Source organism: Varanus komodoensis, unplaced genomic scaffold (genome assembly GCF_004798865.1).
Source record: "Varanus komodoensis strain SLA01 unplaced genomic scaffold, ASM479886v1 scaffold9, whole genome shotgun sequence".
Lineage (NCBI taxonomy): Eukaryota > Metazoa > Chordata > Lepidosauria > Squamata > Varanidae > Varanus > Varanus komodoensis.
In genome coordinates this window covers 26575923-26600757 of record NW_025336598.1, presented here as the reverse complement: position 1 = coordinate 26600757, position 24835 = coordinate 26575923, and the positions used below count along the sequence as shown (strand labels likewise).

The 24835-nt window shown below is 41.0% G+C and overlaps 1 protein-coding gene across 3 annotated transcripts; it reads right to left on the bottom strand.

Annotated features, from left to right (window-relative positions):
• On the bottom strand, positions 1-24360 carry SP3 (Sp3 transcription factor). Of its 3 annotated transcripts, XM_044417792.1 has the most exons (7): positions 24232-24360; positions 23646-23785; positions 23272-23373; positions 9628-10981; positions 2503-2695; positions 1984-2180; positions 1-1724 (listed from the first exon to the last, which is right to left on the bottom strand). In XM_044417792.1, exons 1-7 carry the CDS (start codon positions 24236-24238, stop codon positions 1408-1410), a joined length of 2310 nt encoding a protein of 769 aa, XP_044273727.1. In that variant the 5' UTR covers positions 24239-24360; the 3' UTR covers positions 1-1407. The 3 variants fall into 3 exon arrangements, with proteins under 3 accessions (XP_044273727.1, XP_044273728.1, XP_044273726.1); XM_044417793.1 differs by lacking the exon at positions 23272-23373; XM_044417791.1 differs by lacking the exon at positions 24232-24360 and having other exon boundaries at positions 23646-23795.
• Between the last annotated feature and the right edge of the window lie 475 nt (positions 24361-24835).

Below are 24835 nucleotides of genomic sequence, written 5' to 3'. Positions count from 1 at the left end.
TCAAAAGGAAAAAAAAATAGTGTTTTATTAACTACCACACTGTTATAATACACTTTAAACGTACAATAAGGTAGCCTTTAAATTTGAGGTGAATTGAACAAATGAACAGATTTCCAAATGTTTGTAAATCGTGAACTGCTGTAATGATTGTACTTTTTTCTTTTCGTAAAATGGGCAGAGCACTTACAGACTGGCTATGTGAATTAAGTGTGTACATTTTTCTATAATTGAAAATATAAACAGTAATTAAAAAATAAAAAAGAATTCAGCATAATAAAAACATATATGTTTATCGTTAAATGTACTGGATACATACAATTTAAGGGAAGCATAAAGGAAAGATGTGGACAATTAAATGCAGCTTAGCTAACCAAAAGCTTGGCAGAAGGAAGCGATGTAAAATCCTTATTTCACTATGACTAACATTAATATGGAGTATTTTCCCTATGGAACTGTTTTATATTATTTGCATATGTGGGTGTGTGTTTCGGGCTTTTTCTGTTAATTTACATGATGGCTTTTAAGGCCCTGGCAGATACATGTTTTGGAGACAAAATTAAGAAAAACACTGTTGAAATGGATACCCCTTAGTTTTTGGTCCTCCAATATTCAAGAAAAGGGTATCTTTTAAATTTTTGTTTCACCATTGAAAATGCTGCAACCTATCTTTTTTGAGTCATTGAATAATTTTAAACATTGGTTACATATATTGCCCAAATTAGTTATTGAAAGAATATTAACAATACATTATTTTGGCAAAATCAAACGTTAAACATGGCTTTTCAACAGGATTTAAAAGGTGACTATCCCTAGAGTTCCATGTTAAAATGACATTTTCAAAATCTTACAAGAGTAATGCTTAAAATATTGTACATAGTTAACCTAATTAAAATAATTAGCTTCAAAATGACAACTTGATGAGCTAAGTAAAGCCTATACAATGAAACATTTGCTTGGAAACTTGATTTGTCAGTTATGCATAATAAAAATTCCAGTCATCAAGAAAATTACAAAATTTCTTTTATCATAACATGATTTCTTTTCACCAATCAACTTTTATCTTACAATAGATAAATACCAACATGTTCTCATTTTTACACTAAACCACAAAGGATTGATGCATTTGATTAGACTACCATTTCCATCGTTAAATTTTTTTTTATACAAGTTGGTAAAATTTAATCTCTTCTAGATTCCAAAAGTACCTACAAAACCCATGCAATTTTACCATTTTAATATACTATGGAATATCATACAAAGTAAGGCATTTCAGTGTCATGTATAACCAAGTTACTATCAATCCAAAAATTTTTGCACATCAATAAAAAGATATCTAAGAACTTAGGAACAATATTCTTCTCACTACTGTATAAAAATAACCACAATTAATAGGTATCTTGTGTATATTTATTCCATTGTCTCATTTCCAGAAACAGTAACAAGCTGTAAAGGTATTTCAGCATTGGTAAGAATATCTTGATTGCTGGTGCCAGATGTATTAACAGTTCCTATCCCTGAAACAGAACCTTGTTGAATATTAGCAAGGATAAGTGTTGTTCCACCTGCAGTAATCAAAGTATCCTCTGGGGTGGCTTCTACTGATGCCAGCACTGTACTGCTTGCATGAATAGCCTTTTTATTTTGATGCGTTTTAATATGTTTGGCAAGGTGGTCACTTCTCATGAAGCGCTTTGAACATTCTGGACAGACAAACTTCTTCTCACCTGTTGAAAATATAAAGCAGAAGATTTTTTCATACCAACACATGCACCCCAAACTTTATCAAACACAACATAACTGAAACCTAAGTCTCAGGGCCAAATAGATTCTTGAGTAGAAGATCAAATAAAAGTGTGCTGATGCACAAGCACGTGACTGGTAAGTTTTTACAAGCACTGAGATATGAACAGTAGGCAAGAAGATACCGTAAACCTCTTCCTCCCTCACCAAAGACAAGCAGGCAAAAAAAGAAATGCTGGTAACCTGTATGTGTTCTCCTATGCCGCTGTAGCTCGTCACTGCGGGTAAACCTTTTGCCACAAAACATCCAGGTACAAATAAATGGACGTTCTCCAGAATGCCAGCGGAGGTGAGCTCTCAGATGTGACGTCTTTCCATACACTTTCCCACAACCTGGTATATGACAGATGTGCTGCTTCTTTTTCCCCAAATTGGTTCCTCTGTTAAAGTGTGCATTAAAGCAAAAGTTATTCAACACATCATATTCAAAGCATGCTGTAATTTTGCTTAACTGCAGAGAGATATGGTCAATCATCTCAGTATCCTTTCAGAGGCATCAATGACAGTCACTTACTCGTGAGCTGTCAGTGCTGAACCTCAGAATCACAACACAGGCTACATCCCTCAGTCAAGCAGCTGCACATTTGCACTAAAAAGTACCAGAAAGACAGCTTCCCCAGAGCTGCAGGTGTGGAACTTAATGAACTGCCTCCCTTTGGTCTCATTTATTTTAAGGACATTTGGTACACAGGAAGTGCATACCTTCCACCACCTTCTTTACAATTAGGACAGGTGCAAGCCACTCTTCGCAATCTTTTCCCTTCTTGGTGCGGCTGGTCCCCTTCCTCATCTACCACCTGCACTCTCAAATGTGTCAGATCATTGGTATTCAGTGTAGAATCACCACCAAGTTGCCACTCTTCTGGATCAGGCTCCTCTTCCTTAATCCTAATATCTGAGAAGAAGAGACACCAATCAGTATCTAGCCTATTGGAGGGAAGCAAACCGTAATGATCTTACCACTTTAATGTACCACATGTAATGCTGTGCTCCAGTTGAAAAGCCAGGTGCTTTTATTGCCTACCCATGTTATAGCTAGATCCTTTAGCACCTGTTTTGTATTTAAAAGGCAGGCCTAACCACACATTTCAAACATCAGGAAGTATTTTCTAAGCGGCACCCACAATTAAAACTGTCACAAATATTAACATTTTTTTTCCTCTGGATGGACGCAGAAAAAATTCATGCTGTATAATGGCATAGATCAGAACAGTGTAGTTAATTTTACAACAAAGTTTTTCAACCTTCCAATATGAATTATCAAAAACTCCCTCTTAATTAAATATGTAAATTTGTTCCATTGAAACCAGAGAGAAAACTTGAAAAGGTTGAAAGAAAGTTTCAAGAATGCTTATTAAATTTCCTGTAAATTACTCTTTGCAACTGCTATGGGATGTGAACACAACTGAAGTGAAACTGTCACTGTCTAAACAGCTCAAACAGCTGCTTGATACAATGTAACAATACAAAAGCTTTTAATTGACTGACATATGCTAACAAAATCACAAATTGCAAATTAGAACAAAGAATGAGTTGTTAGTTGTACTACACAGCATCTGCCTTCTAAAATATTGAACGTGTTGGCAGCTATTTTAGATCTGCTAAAATGAGCATGGGTGTTGAACTTCTTTCAGCCCAAGGGCCAAGAGGTTCTTGGGAGACATGTTCCAATGGGTAGGGCCAAAAACAAACAGCACAGGGCAAAAATACCAGCGTATTATAGGTCCAAGCTCTTATTTTTAGCAGCAAAGCTACACTTAGGAAAGTGGCTGAAAACTTTTTAAATGGAGAAAAACACACACACAAACCCATCAAACAGCAGGTGCCTGGGGGAAAGGAGCCCGGCTACAAAAGGGCTAGACTGGAACCTTAGCAGGGTCACATTTGCCTATTGCCCCTGATATTTTGCACCCCTTCACTATAGCTAAGTATCTGTAAAACAAATTCCAAGAAGATACAGCAAAGAGATGGAAAATTAATCCAAGAACTAGGAGAAAGAGACAGTAACACTGCCATAGACATTTCTGTAGGTAACACAGAGCTAACTCTTCTGTTCAATTAAAAAAGGGGGAAACCTGACATTTGGAGATGGAGGCAATTTATTTGAGGTTTTCTTTCCCAAACCAAAATAATAAAAACCGAAAAGGGTTGGCCAAAGTTTGTACCAAATTTGTCACTAAACATTTTCTACATGTGAAACTTGTCCTAAAAAACCTGCTGTTTCCAAAACATACTTCAAATGAAATATGTTTTCATATTACAATGGTAGGCAGGCATATAAATATATATAGAAATATCCACCATGACTACAGCAGCATCCTCCATCCCAAATTGTATTTTAAGTTTCCTGAAATAGGTATAAGAGGACTCCTGAACTATAAAGTAAAGGAAAAAAAACCTGTAAATGGCCTTTGTTTGCCTACAACTATTGAGCACCATTAAGTCCTACTGATTTCATGAATCATTTCACACAATGTGACTAGTATCAGAATGTCACCCATCTCTCTTTATGATTTCTAAGACAAACTATCCACTTTAGCTGGTGCTTATTCTAAAGAATGAATGTTTCAGTAATTGACTGCACAGGCAGAACTTTGGCAGCACAATCCTGCACAAATTTACTAAGAAGTAAGTGGAACTGTGTTCAATGGAACCTACTCCCAGGTAAGCGTGCATAGGACTGCAGCTCAGACCACCCTGCCATTCCGATTTCCCATCTGTTCCAAATACATGTTTCCCGGGAAGACTGTCAGGAGCAAAATAAATAAATAAATAAAGTCCATGTGTGTTCCTAAGATGCTTCCACATGTTTTGAGAAAAGTTATCTTCCAACTGCAGCTGTTTGTGTTGATTCAAATAAAAAGCAGGAGGACTTGCTGAACTTTCACAAGTTATTTTCATATGTCAAAGGGACTGTGAGGGGAGTTGTGCTTCCTGTGTGGCTTTTTTCTGAAATTACATACATACCAACTGTACATTTATTTATTAGGGTTCACAGGGCTATTCTCATTTATTTTGCCAATGCAACTGCACGAGACAGAACGACCATTCTTGAAGCCCTTTTTTCTTTGGCAAGGATTCCAATGATGAATGCACTTGGAATGGAAGGGGCATTTCCTAGCACCAAATCATCATATAACCTGGTAAGACAACCTGGGACTGGAATGGAAAAGTCAGGAAATATTCTGGACACATGTGAAAGCACCTTGCACAGTTGCCAACAATACTCCAATGCTGCTGCTGCTGATGACGACGATGATGCGCCAGAAAAACCAATGCATGCTAAGGCAATGAAGAAGGCAACAATCTGTCATCAAAATTTGATGACAAACTGCTCCCCACTCCCATTGCCCTAACAAGCCCTATTTACCTTGCACATGTGTTGGCTTGTGGTAGTGCAATGCCTTCAGCATTAGGGTACAGTTGGATACAACTCCCTAAGAATGTGCACAGACCTTATTTTACATTCTGATATGCTAGCAAAAGCAATCTCTCTTTGAAGGCTGACCTGATGTGGAGGAAGTCTAAGTGTACACTAGAACAACTGCCTGTGCCCATCAAAGTGGTCCCTTGTATTTTACTCCTGACATTTTGACCAGACTCATTTGCTTTATGACTGATTTTTTCTGCTAAACTGTTATCTTCTGGCATCACTGTCCCTTAAAATTTCATTTGCCAGATTTTTCAAATATACACAGAGAAGAGAACTTCACCAGTTCTGTTTTCTTCAGAGCTGCCAAAAGTTTGACATTCAAAAGATTCCCTCTAGGCTACTCTTAAAGTACTAGAATCTTCATAGGTTAGATCTGACAACACTATACTGCATTGACTTCCTGGCTTGCATTCTTCATTTGCTCACCCACTATGGGACACCAGCAAAAAGCCTCTCTGCTATTGAGGTCCAAAGTGCTCTACTTTCACCTCTTCTTTTTCAACCGTATTTCTAATATATCTGTCTCTTGTTCATTCAAAAACACACACACACGCACACACAGATGGGGGGGAGGGGGGTGATATGTGAAAGAGCTACTCCAAAGTGCCCAATCCACTTCATACCTTGCTTCCTGCCTTTTAAGCACTGGATGGCAACTTGATTTCTTCTGGAGATTTAACATTCACTTACAAATCAAATCTGTTTACTAACACTATGCAGGACAAGGGGCTATATCCAATTTAAATTCAATTATAAAAGATATGCTTTTAAAAGCTGTCTTATTTAAAAGCTGTCTTAATCCTGGAACTAAGGGCCACACTTCCCTGAGTCACAGTTCATGTTCAAATCTGGAACTGTGGGTCAAGAGGACAAATGGTCAATTTCCATTACATATGGCTCTGGTAATGGAAGAATGCACACAATATGCACACACAGAAAACCAATCCTATAGTACAAAAGAAAAAAAATCTTGGGATCCTAGCACCCCATTCCTTTCAAGAGAGAAAGGCTACAAAGATTGAACAGAATGGCTACCTGCCTCTTGTGGTCTGGATCTCTCCCCACCTAAGAAACTGAGGATTACAAGAGCCCTGGTTGAAAAGAAAATTAGAGAAGCTTTTTCAGAGATAATTCTTCCATGCTTATGACAACTGACTTGAAATAAGCATTCCATTCATTTGTTTTGAAAGGGCAGAATTATTAATTTATACTTTTTGCAGAGTTAGTCTTGCAAAGGATTAGGCAATTCCCTTAGGTATTTAACCATGATCAGACAGCCATTAACTAAGCATGATGAGGATGAGATGGTGGAAAATTGTTGCTTAGATGGCAGATGATATATGCACATACCAAGAAACTAGTTCTTCCAGCTCCCCAAAAGTATGTTTGCCTTTTTAAATTGAAATGCCATGTCAACTGGCTAAACCACAACAGTCATGGCTGATGTAGGTCTTGCTCATCACAAACGCACTTCCAACTAATTTCTGCCCACTTTAGCAATCCTTACTATTAGAACTACTTCCTGCTAACAATTAGCATCTCCTAACATCACATTACTTCATCCCTTTGCTGACAGAGACTTCACTTCAAACTGTTGTTCTGTGTCGGGTATACTGTTCAGTGCTGACGCAAAGGAACCTATGGTTGCCGCTAGTGGAACAGCCGGAACAAGCAGACATGTGCACACTCCTGCCAATGCTTGGTGCTGCAGAACAGCAAGGTGACACACTGTCAGTCTAAGGGAAGTATCCAAGTGGGAATGACTTGTGCACTGAAAAGCACTATATCCAATGCTGGCACCATTGCATAAGCGGGAATGACCATGAGCACAATGGGAGCTAGTACTTCATACTGCAACCCCAGAAATCAGCTGCAAGTAGAGCTTCTGGAATGGGACAAACTGGGGGCGCTTCTTTCCTTAGTGCTTGTTCTGGAAGCACTAAATAGGACTAGTTTTCACCTTTATGCTATCAAGCACTAGCTTCACGTTGCACTAATGCAAGGGAATCACTGGATCCTGCTCAAATACCTGAATACCATCTTTGCTGCTTATTTATATGGCAAATAAATATAAATTGTTAACTCAGGGTTGTCCTTTCATCAGTAACTAATTCAAGTGCTTAACTCCTATGTGTTCCCTGTACATCTATAATAAACTCTAAACTTAACCTCTCTCTGCATATCCAAGTAATAATTATGCTATTAGCTGTGATTCCCCCCCCCCCCCCCGTTTTGACTTCTTTTCTATAAAGGCAGATTGCTTACCAGTAGCTGTCATTCTTCAAGTGGTCACCTGTGCATTCACACACCCCGACATCCATATAAAAGGGAGAAGCTCCCATCAAAACACTCTTAACTATTGAATCTTCACAGTTAACAGGCTCCATGCAGGTGCACAGCCCATATGTGTGATGCATAGAGACCATAAAGAAGAAACCTATATATTGTAACTTTGTAAAGTCTCCTAATTTTCAAAACTGGTTTTACAGGACACTGGCAGGGATGAGAGCTGCCATTCTATTCTAGAAACACAAGGCCAAAAATGCATCTTCCATGTGGATTAGACATTCTATACTTTGGATTCCAGCTATTTATATATACAAGATTAAACACAGTCAAGAGCCATTATTACCTAGGGTGTCTTTTCCTCATATTTAACTAGTATTCATCTCTGAATTCTTAAGAGAGGAGAATCCAGGATACTTAGCTATGCAAGATCACTAAGAATTCTTACAGTTTTATTTTTTCAATAACAAGGACACTGTTCACAATGGTTATCAGTCTGAGTATCAATGGCATTGGTAATTGTAACCAGTGATGTTTTCTATCAAACTTACTAAAAATGTAGTTCGTAAGTGTTTTGTAAAACTGAGCAGTAAGATAAAAAAATACTTCAAAATTTGACTGAAATTATTATAGCAACCCTTCTTTGTCATACACCTAACAACAGACTCACTCTCAAACATGTGAATATTAAGACTTGCTGCTTGAAACTTGGAAAAATATCCGCATATGATCAAAAAGGTTTGTGAGCCATCTTTACACAATGCCTGACACAAACTGAGATTTCTCCACTCAATTCCTCTCAAGTACATGGAGGATCTAAAACAACAGTTCACATAAGTGAACTGCCCCAAATTTAAGCATATGTTTTAATATCATGATTTATATCAGGGGTCTCAAACTCGCGGCCCGCAGGCCAATTGCCAGGACAGGTGGGGCACGAGGGAGGGGCCCTGCGGCCTTCAAAGCGCCGGCGGCGCCTGGGCCGGCCACGGGATGAGCGGCCCATCACCACCACGGTGGTGGAATACTTGATGCAGCCCAGCCTCACCCAGACTACTTCCAGCGGCCCCCAGGTGAGTTTGAGACCCCTGATTTATATGAATGCCTTCAATACAAAGCTCTCAAATTGGACTTACTGGATAAACGTTTCCTGTCCTAGAACAGTTCTTCTCTCCACAATGCTAAATAATTCATCTGCTATACACTTTGCTATTCATATAAAATTGTTCCTGAATTCCAAGTTTGTCACACTCTCACATCATGTTCTGATGTGAAAAGAAACCAAAACCAGCGAAGGAGTTAAAGAAAATCCAATTACCAATGAAAAACAACAGTGGAAGAGGGAAGTTGCATTCATGTTCCATTTGGGATGTCTCAGAGACATCTGGCTGGCTGTTGTGAGAAATAAGGTACTGGACAAGATAGGACTTTGGTCTTACCCATGAAGGCTGTGCACCTGCAGACAAACTCCCTTTAATATACTTCTAAATAATGAATCTATGTCAAACACAGCCTCTGTTCTAGGACAGTGGCTGTTAACCCAGCAAGTCAAATTTGAAAGTTTTACTTCTGAAGTACTAATATAAACCATGGTGCCAAAGAGTTTTTGAACTCCCCTCAGTTTCAAAAGCAGTTTGCCAATGGGACACATGTACACTATGTTTGAGAAAAACAAGTCTAAAGCCCCTTCAGCTTACAAATCTAAACTACTACTTCTTTGGATCATGGTCTCTGTACTTCTGGGAGTTACTAGTCAACTCAAGAACAAACTGCCCCACTGGTGTCATTGCCTTTGCTATGAATGAGTTAAAAGCTACTTTATTAACAGGTTAGATGATGCAAAAGGTATTTCTAAACCAGTTGCCTAGAAACTTAAAGAAATTTGCAATGTATTACAATTCAGAATATAGGAACTTCAGACATCATGAACACAGAACAAAAGCAATGGAATTTTACACGATAGAAAGTGCTGTGCCTATTTGACAGTTGAAATAAAGTATTCTTATTAAAGTGCATGTTTCAATGCAAAGAAAAGTATGATTAGCTTTGATCAATACTGAATTCACGAGAGGCCAATTCTACACAGACAATAATTATAATATAAATACCTGCAGGACTGTCCGCATTTTCTCCTGAGTGTAGCTGAATGCCACCAGATTCTATGGAATTTATTGTAACGGTTTGCAGATTTGGCAACTGAGCAGTACTTAGACTAACAGGAGTTGAAGTCAAGCCCCCACCTGCTGCAACTTGACCAAGAGTGAGTGTCTGCACAGGTGTCAATGTTATCTGTTGACCTGGGGCGTTTTGCAGCTGCAAGTTCTGCAAGTTCTGGACTCCTTGCACTTGAAAAGTTTGCCATGTTATTTGCCCAGACGGGGTCACTGTCTGTGCCTGGATTAAAAAAGTTCCAGGATTCAACTGAAGCTGAAGATTCTGCAAAGCCTGTTGCGATATACCTTGGCTGGCTTGCACACCATGGATTGTCTGTTGCGCAATACCTTGTACAATTTGGGCTTGACTGGTTGTTTGTTGAGACTCTTGAAGCTGTATATGTTGTACAATAGGCTGTGCTGTGGAGACCTGAATATTCTGAGCCTGTGTCTCATCCGAGACTGATGTTTGGATGTAATTTCCCTGAAGATCAGAACTATGTACTTGCCCAGTTGTAGTAGGCAAGCTGTTCGCATTCTGTTCCAATATACTAGTACTGTCTATGGTAACAGGCAGCTGTGATGAAGATGATGTTGGCACAAATAAGTCTGTATCAGTGGTGGTTTCTGTCATTTCAGGAGAAACCTGTTCAGCAGTTCTGTCAGAAGTATCTGAACTATCCATTGCCTGTGCAGTGCTTATCAAGTGTCCATCAGCATTAATGCCTGCAGTCATGGTTTGAGAACCACTTAGTCCCAGAGAATCTAGATCAACACTGTTGATGGGAACAAAAGCAATGTTTCCTGGTAATCCAAGAGGAACATTAGCAACTACCTGTGCTTGCCCCGGAAAAGATGAACCACCAATTGTAACCCCTTGGACTTGGCCAGTCTGCGATAAAATATTTTGGATATTACTGGAAGATGTTCCAGAGGCAATGATGGTTTGATTGGAGCCAGGAATGATTTGAATTTGACCAGTTTCTTGATTTACACTACCATTATCTGAGGAGGCTGCAAAACCAAGCTGAACTTGCTGACCATCAGCTGTCTGAATCTGGGGTATTACTTGATATTGGACATTAGACACGGTACCATTTGATGAATCTGATCCAGGTGCAACAGAAAATATCTGCTGATTCTGCAAACTTTGAAGGGGAAGAACGTATTGCCCACTTGAAGTTACTGTGGCAGCCCCTGGTATCTGTACTATATTGCCAGCTTCATCTTTGATAGTTGTAGGTGTAGCAGACAACACCTCCCATCGATTTGGAGTTCCTGCTAACTGTACAGAGCCCAAATCTCCTGTCTGAACAAAAGAAAAAACAGAAACAAACGTTAAAAAATCTCAACTGCAAATGTTAGGTTACTTATGAAATGCAATACAATCCAATATACATATACATGCAAGACGCTTTAGATTCTGATGCACAATTTAACTGTACTTGACGCCAACAAGCCTCAGTACATAAAATTCTGTGCTGGACTTTGGCCTTTTTGTACATTAACATATCCACCCAAATTTATTCAGTAGTAAGTCCCTTATTAAACCAGGATTCATGTGACTGCACATGGTTACTGACACTGAGTTACAAGAAAACAAAACAAAGCTATTGGAGTTAGGCTAGATCTTCCACATAAGTAAAACTAGGATTCAAAGCATTTGGTTGGTATGGTCAAGCACTTCTGTGCATGCAAATTAATACATTTGTAGCAAAAAGTCAATTGTACTAATTGTTCTTTAGTCAAAATGTATTAAATACTGAAACTTTGACATTTCAACTCATTTTCATTTTAAAGCATTTAATGCCTAATTGATTTAGTAAAACATGTTGATCATCACTAGAAGGAGGTAGTGATTTATTTTGAAGTTAATGAATAAGATTAGTATTTCATGAACTTAGGATAGAAATGATGCACTACATTCTATCTTTTCAGCATGAATGATATGAAACTATTGTGTCTGAGCAGCAGTAGCAAGATTATAGCACTGACACCTTTCCACCTATTGCAGAGTGTTGCTCTGAATTGGTCATGCAAAGTCAGATATCTCAGTCTCATTAATTTGACTTCAAATCTTAATCACCTTAGCCTTTTTTCATGTTTTCCCAGGCTGTTTTACACATTAATTAGGATTCAAATAGTATAACCACATTGTTTTCTTGCAAAGTCAGACATTTTAGGCAGAGTCATAATGAAGAAAACTGTATAAATTTGGCACAATAGATCTAAAGCAGGGGTCTCAAACTCGCGGCCCGCGGGCCAATTGCCGGGACGGGCGGGGTACGGGGGAGGGGCCCTGCGGCCTTCAAAGCGCCTCCGGGAGCGACACAGGATGAGCAGCCCACCACCACCACGGGGGTGGAATACTTGATGCGGCCCAGCCTCCCCCAGACTCTACTTCCAGCGGCCCCCAGCTCAGTTGAGTTTGAGACCCCTGATCTAAAGCTTTGCTACACTAGTACAACATTTTAAAACAAATGTGCTTCTGTACCTGAACTACTAAATAGTGTAGAAGGCTGGCATAGAATATACACACAAGTTTCCAGAGATATAGGTCTTCCTACAAAAACCTGGTAGAATCCACATTTAAACTATTCTTCATTCAGATCATTTTTCAAAAACAATTTAGCAATGCTAATTGTAATTTCCAATGTTTACTGTAAAAAGATACAACATTTATCCTTTTCAGCATCCCACTCTTGTCAAAAGACAGGGTTGTTTCTATAAGAGTACAAGGACCCCTTAGATTACTGCAAAATCATTTTTAAAATATTTGATGTACAGTTAAAGACAGCAAAGAACAAGCCACCAAGAAACCTATTGTTTAACTTTTCTGCAGAATGTAAAACATCCAAGTGACAGGACTGAAGCCTCTCCTCCAAAGACCAGAATGGTTCACCCTTGTACTAGCTAGAAGCTTTAAGAGTCTCCTCTTATATTTGGCAGCAAAAAGCAAAGCTGTATAGCATTGCAATTCTAAAGGATTTCAGATTTCAGTGATATTCTATGATTCCTAGGATCTTCCCAAGTTCAAATAATTTAATCACACCTAGCAATACTGACATTTTAAGGATATATATCTTCAGCATCTTCTAATCACTTCCCCAATCCTTTTTGAATATGAGAAGGAAAAATCTACCAGAAGTTATTATCGTACCACTATATCCAAGGGCATTTAATTTCTCAATATGCTCATGTAACAGATAAACAAAACAGAATGGAATTCACTCTTGCGTGAAAATACACACTCTCAATCGTCCCAAGAAGTTAGTTACTGGCATGAAGCATCTAGGTTACCAGCCTCATGTCCTAAAGAATTTTCTTCCAAATCACAAAATATAAAATAAAGGAAAAGAAAAAATGACTCTGTCAATGACAGGTAGTTACAAGTGCAGCATTTTGACATGCCACACATTCACAGGTAAATAAGAATATGAGAGAAATGCATAATTTATAGCCATTTTTCCTAGAACAAAAATTTCATGCAATAATACCATGAATATGGATGCACATTGGATCAGATCCTGCAACAGGAGGATGCCTTACTTTCATAAAAGGAGCCAGATGCAGTGAAAGGGTCCCGCTGGCAGGTTTTTGGCACACGCCCCGCCATGCACCTTTGTTGTTGCACCTTTCCCAAAGCGCACCAGGATGTACCTTTCCCCCCAGACCTCTGATGCAGTCCACAGAAAAAGAGCAGCAAAAGCCCATTTTTACAGCATACTATGAAACTAAATTAAGAAATTATTATAGAAACAAAAGGAGTCCATGACCTGTTTTATTTCATGGAAACAATGAAGAATATAGGCATATGTAAGAATTATGTATATCATAGCTGTACATATTAAGCAGCACCATGAAATAGCCTCACTCATTTTTTCTGAAAATGGCAGAACTTGAACTTCTGTTTTCAGCCCGTTTGTATTCACAATTAAGGCATGGGTAAAGCATCCTTGGTCGTGAAAATATGGGAGGCCATTCTGAGTAATACAAGGAAAGACTAAATACAGGAAGACCAAATATGAGAAGGACTGACTCCATAAAGAAGCCACAGTCCTCGAATGTACAAGAACTAACCAGGACGGCTATGGATAGGACAATCTGGAGGTCCTTCATTCATATGTAGCATAGCCCTAAGTTGGAAATGATTTGATGGCACATAACAACAGACAGTTAAGTACTCTGAAATCTGAGTTTCAATGTTCTCTTTTCTGCTGTTTCTGTAAGCCTTCCTCATGCTTCCAAAAGCCAGATAAGGTGATGTGAGAACAACAGCGGTAGAGTAACTGAAGGTCTGGGTTGTTTACTATTGTGTATGAAAAAAAAGCGAGAAATTGTATAAAAAGAATTCAATCTGTTACCCCAACTAATTTTACAGTAACTCATACCTGTCCTAATTACATTGGGTTTACATGATCACAAACCAACCACACTGACCTTCCAAGTCTGTATGCTCCTCTGAACCCCTCTGCACAGTTAGGAGAGGGTGAAACACCCTGCTTCCAATTTGACTAAATCAGTTGCCTGTTACTTATGAACTCAGGAAAATGTCAGTTGTTGAAACTCTGGTTTGACAAACTGGGATCAAACTGTGATTATATCCTGGTTTGCAGATTCCTAGCTCTGCAGAAACACAACAGGAAACTGGTTATGTCATGAGTGAAACAGAAGGCTTTGCTCGCCTCTCTTGGGCAAAGAAGCACATCAATGGAAGGAAAGCATGTGAGCCTGTGACTTATCAGATAATACCCAGCATTCCAGTGGGTATTCCAGTGCTGGGTGGGTCTGAAATAAAAAGGATAGGGTCAAAATACCAGCATATTTTAGCTAAAAGGACCTGCTGCCTGTAACTCAGGCTTGGGGACAGTTTGTAAAAATCTGCACAAAAGCTGGGAAACCACTAAACCATTAGGAACATGATCATCTGGGGAACCCAGAAGGGCTGCACTGGGCTACCTTGAGGTTCAGATGTTACCACCAGGCCCGAGGTTGTGCACCTCGTTTGAATCAAAGGTAAACAACTCAGTATCTCCCAGATGCTTTGCACTTAATTCCCAGAAGCCCCAGCTGCAGTCCAAAACACTTGAAGGGCAACAGGTTGCCTACCCCTGGTTTAGAAGATTATCTGAACTGTAAGTTTCCTCTGCTTATACTAAATGCTTTAGCTCAGCTGTTTTAAAAGATAAAAAATGCACTCTAGCTTTGCTCATGCACCTCCTTATGCATTGGGAGAAGAAAAACCAGCCTACAAATGAAGGAAACTTAGCAAGCAAACTGGTTCTACAGTATTATGAAAAACCTTAAAATAACTTCTATTTCATAATAATAATCATTGGGACTTAAAGAACTATTTCTAACCAAATACTGTGTCAACTATATTAAGCACATGAAAATCATATAAAACATGAAAATGTGCATTGGTTTTTGATTAAGTTTGAGCAGAACTGGGTCACTCTGGCCTGATTCTATTGCATCCTGTGTAAAAGCTTTCTTCTGAATGCAGCAGAATAGTAAACTTGCTCCATTAGGGACACTGGGACTTATTTTTGCTCTTGAAATATATAGCATTTGAGTTTTCTTTCTCTAAAGCAGAGTGGGGAGAAAGGGGAGAGAGGAAATATCTGATTGCCAGGTCCATAAGGGCAAAATCATCATCATCATCATCATCATCATCATCATCATCATCGGAGGAGGAGGTTGTCTTGCAGTTGTGTGCGCTTTATTATTCAACTACCCCTTGCTGCACCTTCATCCATCAAAGTCACCTAACAACAGAACTTGTAAAATCTCATCTCATAAGACTGGAGCTGCTATACTTTTATAAAGTTAGACAAAGTGGTACAGTTAGGAGGGGATGGCTGTATAGAACAGTTGGTGTAGAGCGAGTATTTGACCATGACATGGCAATTCTTCCAATGCTACCAGGCCTTAATACTTTCTAAAATTGTTTTTAATAGCCTTAAACTGTTTTTAAATATCATAGTTTGCTAGCCCCTTTACCTATCTTTCTGAAACTCTGCAGAATTCTTGATTGAAGATACCTCTGTCTGCCATTTTCATGCAAATCACCAAGGAGGGGAGCACAAAGAAAGGGAAGAAAATAAATTCCCCTCACAAAACAGTAACAATGAATTGTGAGCTACCTTCCACGTGAACTGCAGCATCTAGGCTTCTGAAACTATACTGGTCTCTTACCATCTCTGTGGGCTCTCTGTCATTTTCAGAACAATGTTTGACAAGGAAAATACCCATGAGCATATCCTGTCTTGGTGATGCTCAAAATGTGAAGGCTAGTCTTGCACAAAATCTGCTGCAGCAGCTGTTCTAAAATTTGGTGAGCTTGGAATAGGCAAATATCCCTGTGATTTTGAGTCAGTTCTGCCAACAGACATTATTAACATTATTACTTCTCTTCAGGGAAAAGATCAAAATAAAGGTGCGGAGCACAAAATGGTAAATCAATTTTTCTGGTATTTGGAAGATATAATCTCTTCCTAGGGTCCTATAGTGCATCAAACTATTATCCAAATCTGATGGGGGAGAGTTACTGTCATATGTCCCATGATAGTAAATAGAAAGCATGAAGCCTTGGATTTTCAAATCTCAACACAAATTCACTAAGCCACGCCAAAACGGATGACCTCCAAATCTGAGTCTGAGCTAAACTGAACTATTTTTCAAAGCACCAATTCCGAGCATTGGTGAACATCAATAATATTGAGACCTACAAGAATATGTTCCAAGGATTAATTTAGTGACTCAACTTACCAGAGATGTAAGTACTCACTGAATCTGCACAGTGACTATTTGGCGTATGTTTACACCAAATTCTTGATCCCAAAAGCATACCACAGACTCAAGCAGTCACTGTTTAGTGACCCACAGCCTCATTACAAAAATACTTAATTAAAATCGCTACATATTACCACTATATAATTGGGACATGTACATACAATTAAAGCATGCTGTACACATGATTAGGTTTAACCTCGATACTAATTGTATTTAATTTAAATGTATTCACTTTAAGTTCAATAGAACTTACCTTCCCAGTTGTTTTAAAATCACAACCACAGGAGTTACTTATGCAAATACATCTGTTTCTCTGCTAGGTTTAACATGTAATACTACTAAGTGGTTATATTCAAAATTCACAGAAACACAGCTATATTTCCTTACTTGCAATATGAACAAGTCCTACTTCAAATCTTCTAGGGTTTAGTCTGTTCTGGAAGTGTGGAGTTGAATATTTACTCAATAATTAAACTTGGTTGAGCGACCATTTTATACAAAACTGTGCATTAAATCTGGATCTCCATGTTTTTTGTTTTTTTTTTTTTTGTTGTGGCCATTCTTTATGTTTGCTCTTATTACACATTTTGCTTATTGCACATGACTTTTGCAAAAAAACAAAAAACAAAAAACCCATAGCTAATATGGTAGCAGAAAAATGTTATGCATGCTTACTCAGAAGCAAGTTCCATTAAGTCTGAAGGGTTTTACTCTTAAGTGTGCCTTGGAGATTTCGAAGCCCTCACAATGTCATAAATATTGGGAACTCCTTTTCAAAATGATAGCAAGGAAATGTTTTTACTGGATCAGTCTATATATTTCTGATTTCCTTCAAGGAAAAAGTGTCAGGTCTCTAATGCTAGCTGACAAAGGATGAGATGAAAAGGGACAAAAATAAATCTAGATGAAAGCCTACAAATGGTGTCCCAAATGGTATCATTTGTACTCAAGCTATAAAATAACCCACACCTCACAAGTGATATAATGCTTCAAAGTGTAAAGAAATACAAAGTACCACCTCAGTTCAGGCAAGGGCCGTTGGAATGGTTAAACCATTGGCATGGATGTGAGGAGAACCACTAATGGAAGCAGATAATGAGAGGAATGGAGATGAGAGCTTTGTGCAAGTATGACAAAAACCAAGATCTCATACACACACACATATATACACACACTCAATAAAAAGAACAGAAACAGAGAAAGTGGTTGGGTAAATAAAAGTTTGAACACAGGAGTTTACTGAACTCAAAATCAATAAAGAGAACCTATGCAACTAATGCTAAAAGCTTTCTGCAGATTTTAATGTAGCTTAATAAGAGCTTGTACTTATTACCACCACCCTGAGACACTGTAAAGGGCAGGATACAAAAATTTTAAATAAATACACAAACATATGTATATCTAAAAGGTGGTTCCCACAAAGGGAAAGATACATACAGATATACAAACTCAATATTAAACTATTCTATAAATGGGGGTTCTACAAAGAAATGTGAAAAGATAAACTACTGAAAAATCCCTTCACTGACCAAGGGCAGAAAACTGGTGAGCTCCAGGACTACATAAACACCTCTTCTGCTCCACCTCAGCACTCTAGCAATGCAGTACTATTGCTTTATGGCACTGTCTACTGAGGTTTGGGGCTCAGGGATTTCAAAGCTCAACTTTCTCTGAACTGAACAGCACAGTATACAAGACATAATATATCTTGCTCTTTCTCTCACAACAGTGTGTGGAATTTCATCCTTCTTTCAGAATATTTTAACCTGTTGATTGATTAATTAGAAGATCTTTTCCTCCCATTTTCATTAACACACATACTGATAACTTTCCCTAATTTCATTGGCAGAGTGAGACTTAGGATTTTGGGATTTACACTTCACAATACATATTCTGCAACCTAATCCTCAAGTGTTAAGGGTTTGACTGGCTCACTTTCATTTTGTTCCACACCCTACCTTTACATTCCATGACTCTTGCAGGGCAGTAAGAAGGCTCAATTTGCTACCGATTGTTGCTGGCATTTTTTCTTAAATCTCTGTAAATTAAAAGACAAACTTTCTTCTGCATACACAGAAATTTTCTGCAAAACTGCCTAGCTTATTGGTTGGTAGCCTTTTTTCTGTCCTAAGAGCTCACACAGGATACACACAGTATACTATCAGAAAGAATAACCTGGTGTTCTCCTGAAAAATTGGGAGATTTTCTCTCAAACAGCGCAAGACATTACCTGAAGACTTTAGTGAGCAGCAAGTCATGCTAAATGGAAGAATGTGACATAAGGCATTTGTGCATTCTCGTTTTCTTCCCCTCACCACCACCCATATATACTGCAATTTGTCAGGAGCACTGGAAAGAAAACTTTCCTCCCATTCCCTCCCTCCAAGCTTATGCTCTTTTGCTCCCAGGAACCACTGAGCATGCTCAGTCTTCATTGGGTTGTTTAGTGTTATGGGATCTCCCTCATAGTTTACAAATGAATGTTTCTGCATATCTCACACGCCAATCAAGTATGCTGAAACCACTACCTTGTTTGTGAGTGGTTAAAATTAAAAGGCAGAGGACCCTGTTTAGTATTATTCAAAACAAGTGGAGACAAAATGCTGCAGTCTATCATCCCTCTCTGAACAGAAATGTGCCAACCTGAAACCATTTTTGGGCACTGTGGGAGGAGAAAAAGGACCTGTTTCTTTACAAGCCTTCCTAAATAACTTTCCTTTGCTGTTCTACATAAAGTTCCATTTAAGGAAGACTGTTATGGGGCCATCCCCAAAACCAAGAACTTTCTTTTTATGCAGTAGGTGAGTGGGTTCCTGGAGAGTGCAAGAAGAGAGTGCAAGAAATCCTTTTTAATTATCTGTTTGATAATCTGTGTAGTTCATGGAAGAACACTTTTTAACCTCATAGGATACAGAGCACCCACTACTGAGTCCAACTTCCAAGATAAATTCTTTGGGACTTGAGCATCACAGTTCTCCCTCTCCCAATTTCCTTTTCTTTTTAAAGATATGAACACCTTCACTATGACACCTGGAGCATAGCTAAGCATGCTCAGACCCTGGGATGCCTTTCTGCTCTGTTAAAAATGTAATCTTATGCATGTTTTTACCCTCCAAAAAAGTCCTAAAGTTCCCAAGCCTTTCCCAGACTGCCAATCTGGGTGAGGAATACTAGGAGCTATGAGACTTTTTCTGTTTAAGCATACATGGGCTTGCACATTTACAAGCTAAAGTTTTTCTAAATAGCCAGAGAGTTTGCCAAATATGCAGAAACCATGACCTTGTCAGTGGATAGCTGACACACAGACAGGTACCGAACCACATTTGGTATATATATAAAAAATCCTCCTTATGGTGATAACCTAGGAAACATCATGAGAGAATAGGGTAGAAAAAAATGCTATTTGTAGATGAGGCAGACAGGCCCAGAAGTAAATGCTTTTCTTCAACAATTCTTGCATTGTGCACACACCTATGGAATAAGGATCTTGTTGACTTGGGAGTGCTATTTTTAATACTCTATAATCAGGATATGGGTTAGCTTCCAGGGATTTTCTAAAGGATTGAACATGGATTGGTGTTAATTGATATGCTGAAAATCTTCCATTAAAATATATGCTGGATTTGGATTTTCAGATCTCATATAAGCTACTTTGTATAGATTTATATTCACCAAATGAGTGTACAATAAATACTAGTGTATCAAAAGCAAATCAAATTATTCTCTTTTGCCACGTCAAATATAATAGCCAAACGCTGGTTATCCTATTAGGTCTGCTTCAATTAACCATCATTTCCCATTCAATCTGAACCTGGAAAACTATTCTTTATGTAAGTCTGCCACCAAGGTAAAAGCGAAATAAGATATAGGAGCACATGAGGTGAAGAGGGAGCACACAAATTCAAAGATTATTCACAGAATGCAAATCATTATGCCATCTTAATTGGGGCTTAATGTAAAGTATGTGCTATAATACAAATGTTTATTAAATAAACTATAAGGTCAAAGACAATGGCTACCGACACTATGTTTATGCTAAAGTACTTCCTTTAGTTAGAAAAGTACCTCATTTTTGGACACCTCCTTCATTAAAAATGTAAAATATAGGCCATAGTGGTATTCTGATCTAGAAATGAACATTGCACTAGCCAGGAACCTCTGACTTCTAACAATAGAAGTCATCCACGTAACAAGATAAATTTAAGAATATAATTACTGCAACTTGATTCTAACTGTATTATCAAGTCTGAAAGATTTCAAAGATTCACAAAACTTTGTTTCTTTTGCCCTATTATCATAAATACTTTTACTTACATCCTAACATGCTAGATGAAGAAATTGGTGCAGAAGACTTGATTCACTTTATTTCTTATCTATGGCTTAGGTAAGCTTTAAATTTTTCTTCCCATTCACAGAATGTTGCTGCTATCTTGCTAACAATCCAAAGTACACTAATTCCTTTCCTCAAGGAAGACTCCACCAAATATTATTAAGAAAATATCTACCCTAGAATATATAAAATGTTGAAGAAGACTGATACCAATTGCTTTTCTTTCCAGCTATTTTCATCTACTGACATTAACATCTGTCATGGTACTTGTATACAGAAAAAAGCACTGAGGCTCCGAAGCGCGAGAGAATGCCAAGCATGAATCAGTTACTTTCTTAATCAGCTGCAAGCACACTGAGCTGGGGCAAAGCACTGGAACACATGAAGCTGTCTTATTCTGAATTGGACCATCCGTCTGCCTAGCTCAGTATATTCTACACTGACTGGCAGTCAGCATGCAGAGTTCTTCACACAACCTGGATATACCAGGCAGTGTAAATGCCAGAGATTGAACCTTGCCATGTTGGGGAGACAGCTACAGGAATTCTTCTGTTTAAACAATTTACCCCAACATTCTGTATTTCACAAAATGCTTACAGAGAACCACAGAAGCAACTATTTTGTGGGAAAGCCTTTCTATTTTTGCTCTGTTTTTTACTGCTTCTGTTTCACAAACCTATTTCATGCCTGCCTGCTTCCCCACCCATATTTCCTTTGGCAAATGCCTCATGGCCTCCTTTCTTGAATCTCACTCAATATAAGTCTAGATCACTACAAAGATGTGCATGCAATGTTACTAAAGTGCATTTTAGTTTCTATTTTAATCAGAATGAAAGAACAGAGCATTTCACCAATATAAAAACTTCCTTCAGGCTCTATCAGAATCAGAGACCACACTGCTGCATTGTTTTTCCTTTGCGTCACATTTGGAAGAACACATATGAGCAAGTTAAAACTTGGCTGTAATCCAGACTCTGACATTAACTCACTGAGGCTGTGGACAAGTGATTAACTTGAACTGCATCTTAGCCTCCTAGTGTGCTAGAAAGATAATAGTTTCTTTTTACCATGTGACACCACAAAGCATAGTCCACTAGCGTAGTTTCTAGGCTCCAATGAAGTTGGTATAACTTATGAACACCCAGGTGAGAGCAGAAGCACTTACTATAAATACCCAAATGCTAAACAATAATGGAGTTCAAACACAGCAAATTTTCTAAGTTGACTTTGGACTGGTATGATTCAATGCAGGCTTACTCAGAAGTCCCAAGGAATTAAATAGGGTTTATGCAGAGCTGTGGTCAGGATTGTAGCTAGTCTCACTGAAGCTAATGCACTACCTCTCACTCCACACATGTATATTCTGTATTCCACTCTGCCACAACGTTCATCCAATAATTTTAAAAATCTGGTAAAATTCTGAAAGGAACCAGAAAGAAACACTATCTGTCCTATTAGTTATTACAAGCAGATTTAAAAAGAGGAACTTGTGCCAATTATCACTGTCCTTCTTAAACATTCTATGCATGTTTGAACAGAAAAATCTCCTACAGTTCCCAGTATCCCCTGGTGGAGGAATACTGGGAAATGTAGGAGACTTTTTTTCTGTCAAATGAATACCATTGTGTCTTAAATCCTTCTAAGCAATCCAGACATTTGCCTAAACACTCCATCAATCCACATAGAAACCATCAGATACATAACTTAAAACTTGAATCTTAATTTCCTTTTATGCCTTAGAACCTGCCCAAACAATAGAATATCTGCTGAAAACAGTTCTGATTACATCATATCCCTACCAAATTCCTCCTAAAGCGACTGAGGAAGAATTGCAACTATATTTATAGGGGAGAGGCCCCACCAAGAAAAAAAAAGTCAAAACTTTTTTTTTTTTTAACAATCCGCAGTGCACAGCTAACTGCACCCAGAGACCGCGTTCAAAACAGCTTGCTTCCGCTAGGGAGTATCGGCCGCTTTTTCAAACAGCCATTTTACCCTTAAAGTGCATCCTCTCTTTCAGCCAGCCTTCATTTTGTCTTATTGTGGGGTTCCGGGGTGACAGCTGACATTCAGGAGGAGGAGGGAAAAGGGAGTCGTTCACGTTTCAGGAATGAAAAACCAAGATACCTCCCTGTTGCTGGGGGAGGGATGAGCGGGAGCGTGAAAGCTTCCCGCCTCTCTCCCCTCCTCGCCCCCGTTTGAAAGCAGGCGAAGGCGCCGCCACGAGCGGCGAGGGGAAGTGCCAGCGCCGGAGCCGCCACCTCCTCCCTCAGGGAGCCCGGCTCCTCCTGGAGAGGCAGGGGAGCCTGGGGACCCCTCTTTGGCAGGTCGGCCTTGCGATCGTCCCTCCCCCGGGCGGGCGGGCAGTGCTATGCGGTGTCTCCCCGTCCCTCCCCCCGGGCGGGCGGGCGGGCGATCTGCGCTGTCTCTCTCCCCCCGGCAGGCCGTGCGAGCGCGGCGGGGCGGGCACTTACCGCTCCGGCAGATGGAGAAGCTTCGCCGTCGTCCTCCGGTGACGGCGGCCCGATCTTGCTGCAGGTAGCCGCCAACAGCGCCAGCGGCGACGGCTGGGTGTCCTGCTCGACAGGCGGCCCGGGAGAGGGGGAGGAGGAGGGCGGCGGTTAGTGCGGGGCGCTCGGCAGCCTTTTCGGTTTCCCTCCCTCGCCCCCTCCCTCAGGGCAGCGCGCAGGAGGCGGCGGCGGCGGCGGCGCCACCGAGTCCCGCGCTTCTCAGCGTGTCACCGGGGCCGCTGCGGGGAGGGGGCGCGGTGGCGTCTCGGGGAATGGGGGAGGCCGGGCGCGCCGCCCGCCCGCCAGCCCGCCCGCTCGGCCTGCTTGCCCGCGCTTACCTGCGGGGTGCCAGCCTCGTCAGAGGCGTCGGCCGAAGTGGCTGCCGAGGCGCCGTTTCCGTGCTGCAGATACTCGCCGTGGCTGCCGCTGTCCACGTCCAAGGCAGCCATTTCCTCTTGTTTCACGGGCTTCTCGGGAGCTGCGGGCATAACGGGAACGGGGGGTGGGGGTGGCGGGGGGAGAAGGAGGAGGAGGGAAGCGGGGAGGGGGGGGGTGGGGGCGGCAGTAGTAGTTGGGTGGGTGGGTGTTTGGGGGAGGGGAGTCACTGACGGGAGCGCTCGCCCCCTCCCTTCCCCATAACCCCAGCGCTCCCTCCCGCGCAGAGGAGCCCGCCCTGCTTTCCTTCCTCCCTCCCTCCCACCCGCCCGCGCAGCAGAGGAGCCCTCCTCCTCCTCCTCTTTCCTCCTCCCTCCGCGCTGTTGCTGCCGCCGCCGCCGCTGCTGCCCCTGCCCCTCTTCTCCCTCCTCCCCCTGGCTCTGCTCCTCCTGCTGCTCAGCCAGTGCCGCTCGAGCCACACTCGCAGGCAGACACTCTTGCCCGCCGGACCCAGGAGGAGCAGGAGAAGCGGCGGAGGCCCGTACGTACCGGTCATGATGCGAGAGCGAGCGGCAGCGGGAGCTTCTGCCTACTTGGCAGGCAGGCAGGGAGAGGGAGGAAGGAAGGAAAGCGCTGGCTGGCAGGCTGTCTCTCGCTCGCGCGCAGGCCCCGCTCGCCGCCGCCGCCGCTGCTGCCACTAGGGCTAGGCGGCCGCCGCTGGGGACATGCTTATGGTGCGCGCGGGCGGCGGCGGCGGCAGCAGAGGAGGTGATGATGATGATGGTGGTGGTGGTGGTAGTGGCGGCGGTGGCGGCCTTGAGCCCACTCCGGGGTTTTCCCCTATTTTGATTGACGGTGCGAGGAAGCCGAAAGGTGGGGCTTGCAGCAGGGAAGAGGGGGCCCGGCCGACACCACCGCCGCCTTGCCCGCCAGCCCGGAACTCCCGCCTCCCCTGGCGCTTCCGCCAGCTCATTGGCTGCGCCGCTCCGTGGCTCGGGCTCTCACTGGCTTGCCTGGCTTGTCGCTCATCCGCTGTAGGTCCCCCTCCCTTGCCGAGGTGGCTTCCTGTTTGCCAGGGTTTGTGTGAGAGACAATGAGCGAGGCCTGCTCGGAGGGGTTTGGGCCGAGCGGGGAAAGCGAGGCCGGGGCCTTG

Coding starts and splice junctions, on each gene's coding strand:
- SP3 (XM_044417791.1), bottom strand. CDS start 23,795: ATGCCCGCAGCTCCCGAGAAGCCCGTGAAACAAGAGGAAATGGCTGCC. Junction 10,982..23,271: donor CTTCTCCATCTGCCGGAGCG/GTAAGTGCCCGC, acceptor TCTTTTGTTCAG/ACAGGAGATTTGGGCTCTGT. Junction 1,725..1,983: donor GCATAGGAGAACACATACAG/GTTACCAGCATT, acceptor TATTTTCAACAG/GTGAGAAGAAGTTTGTCTGT.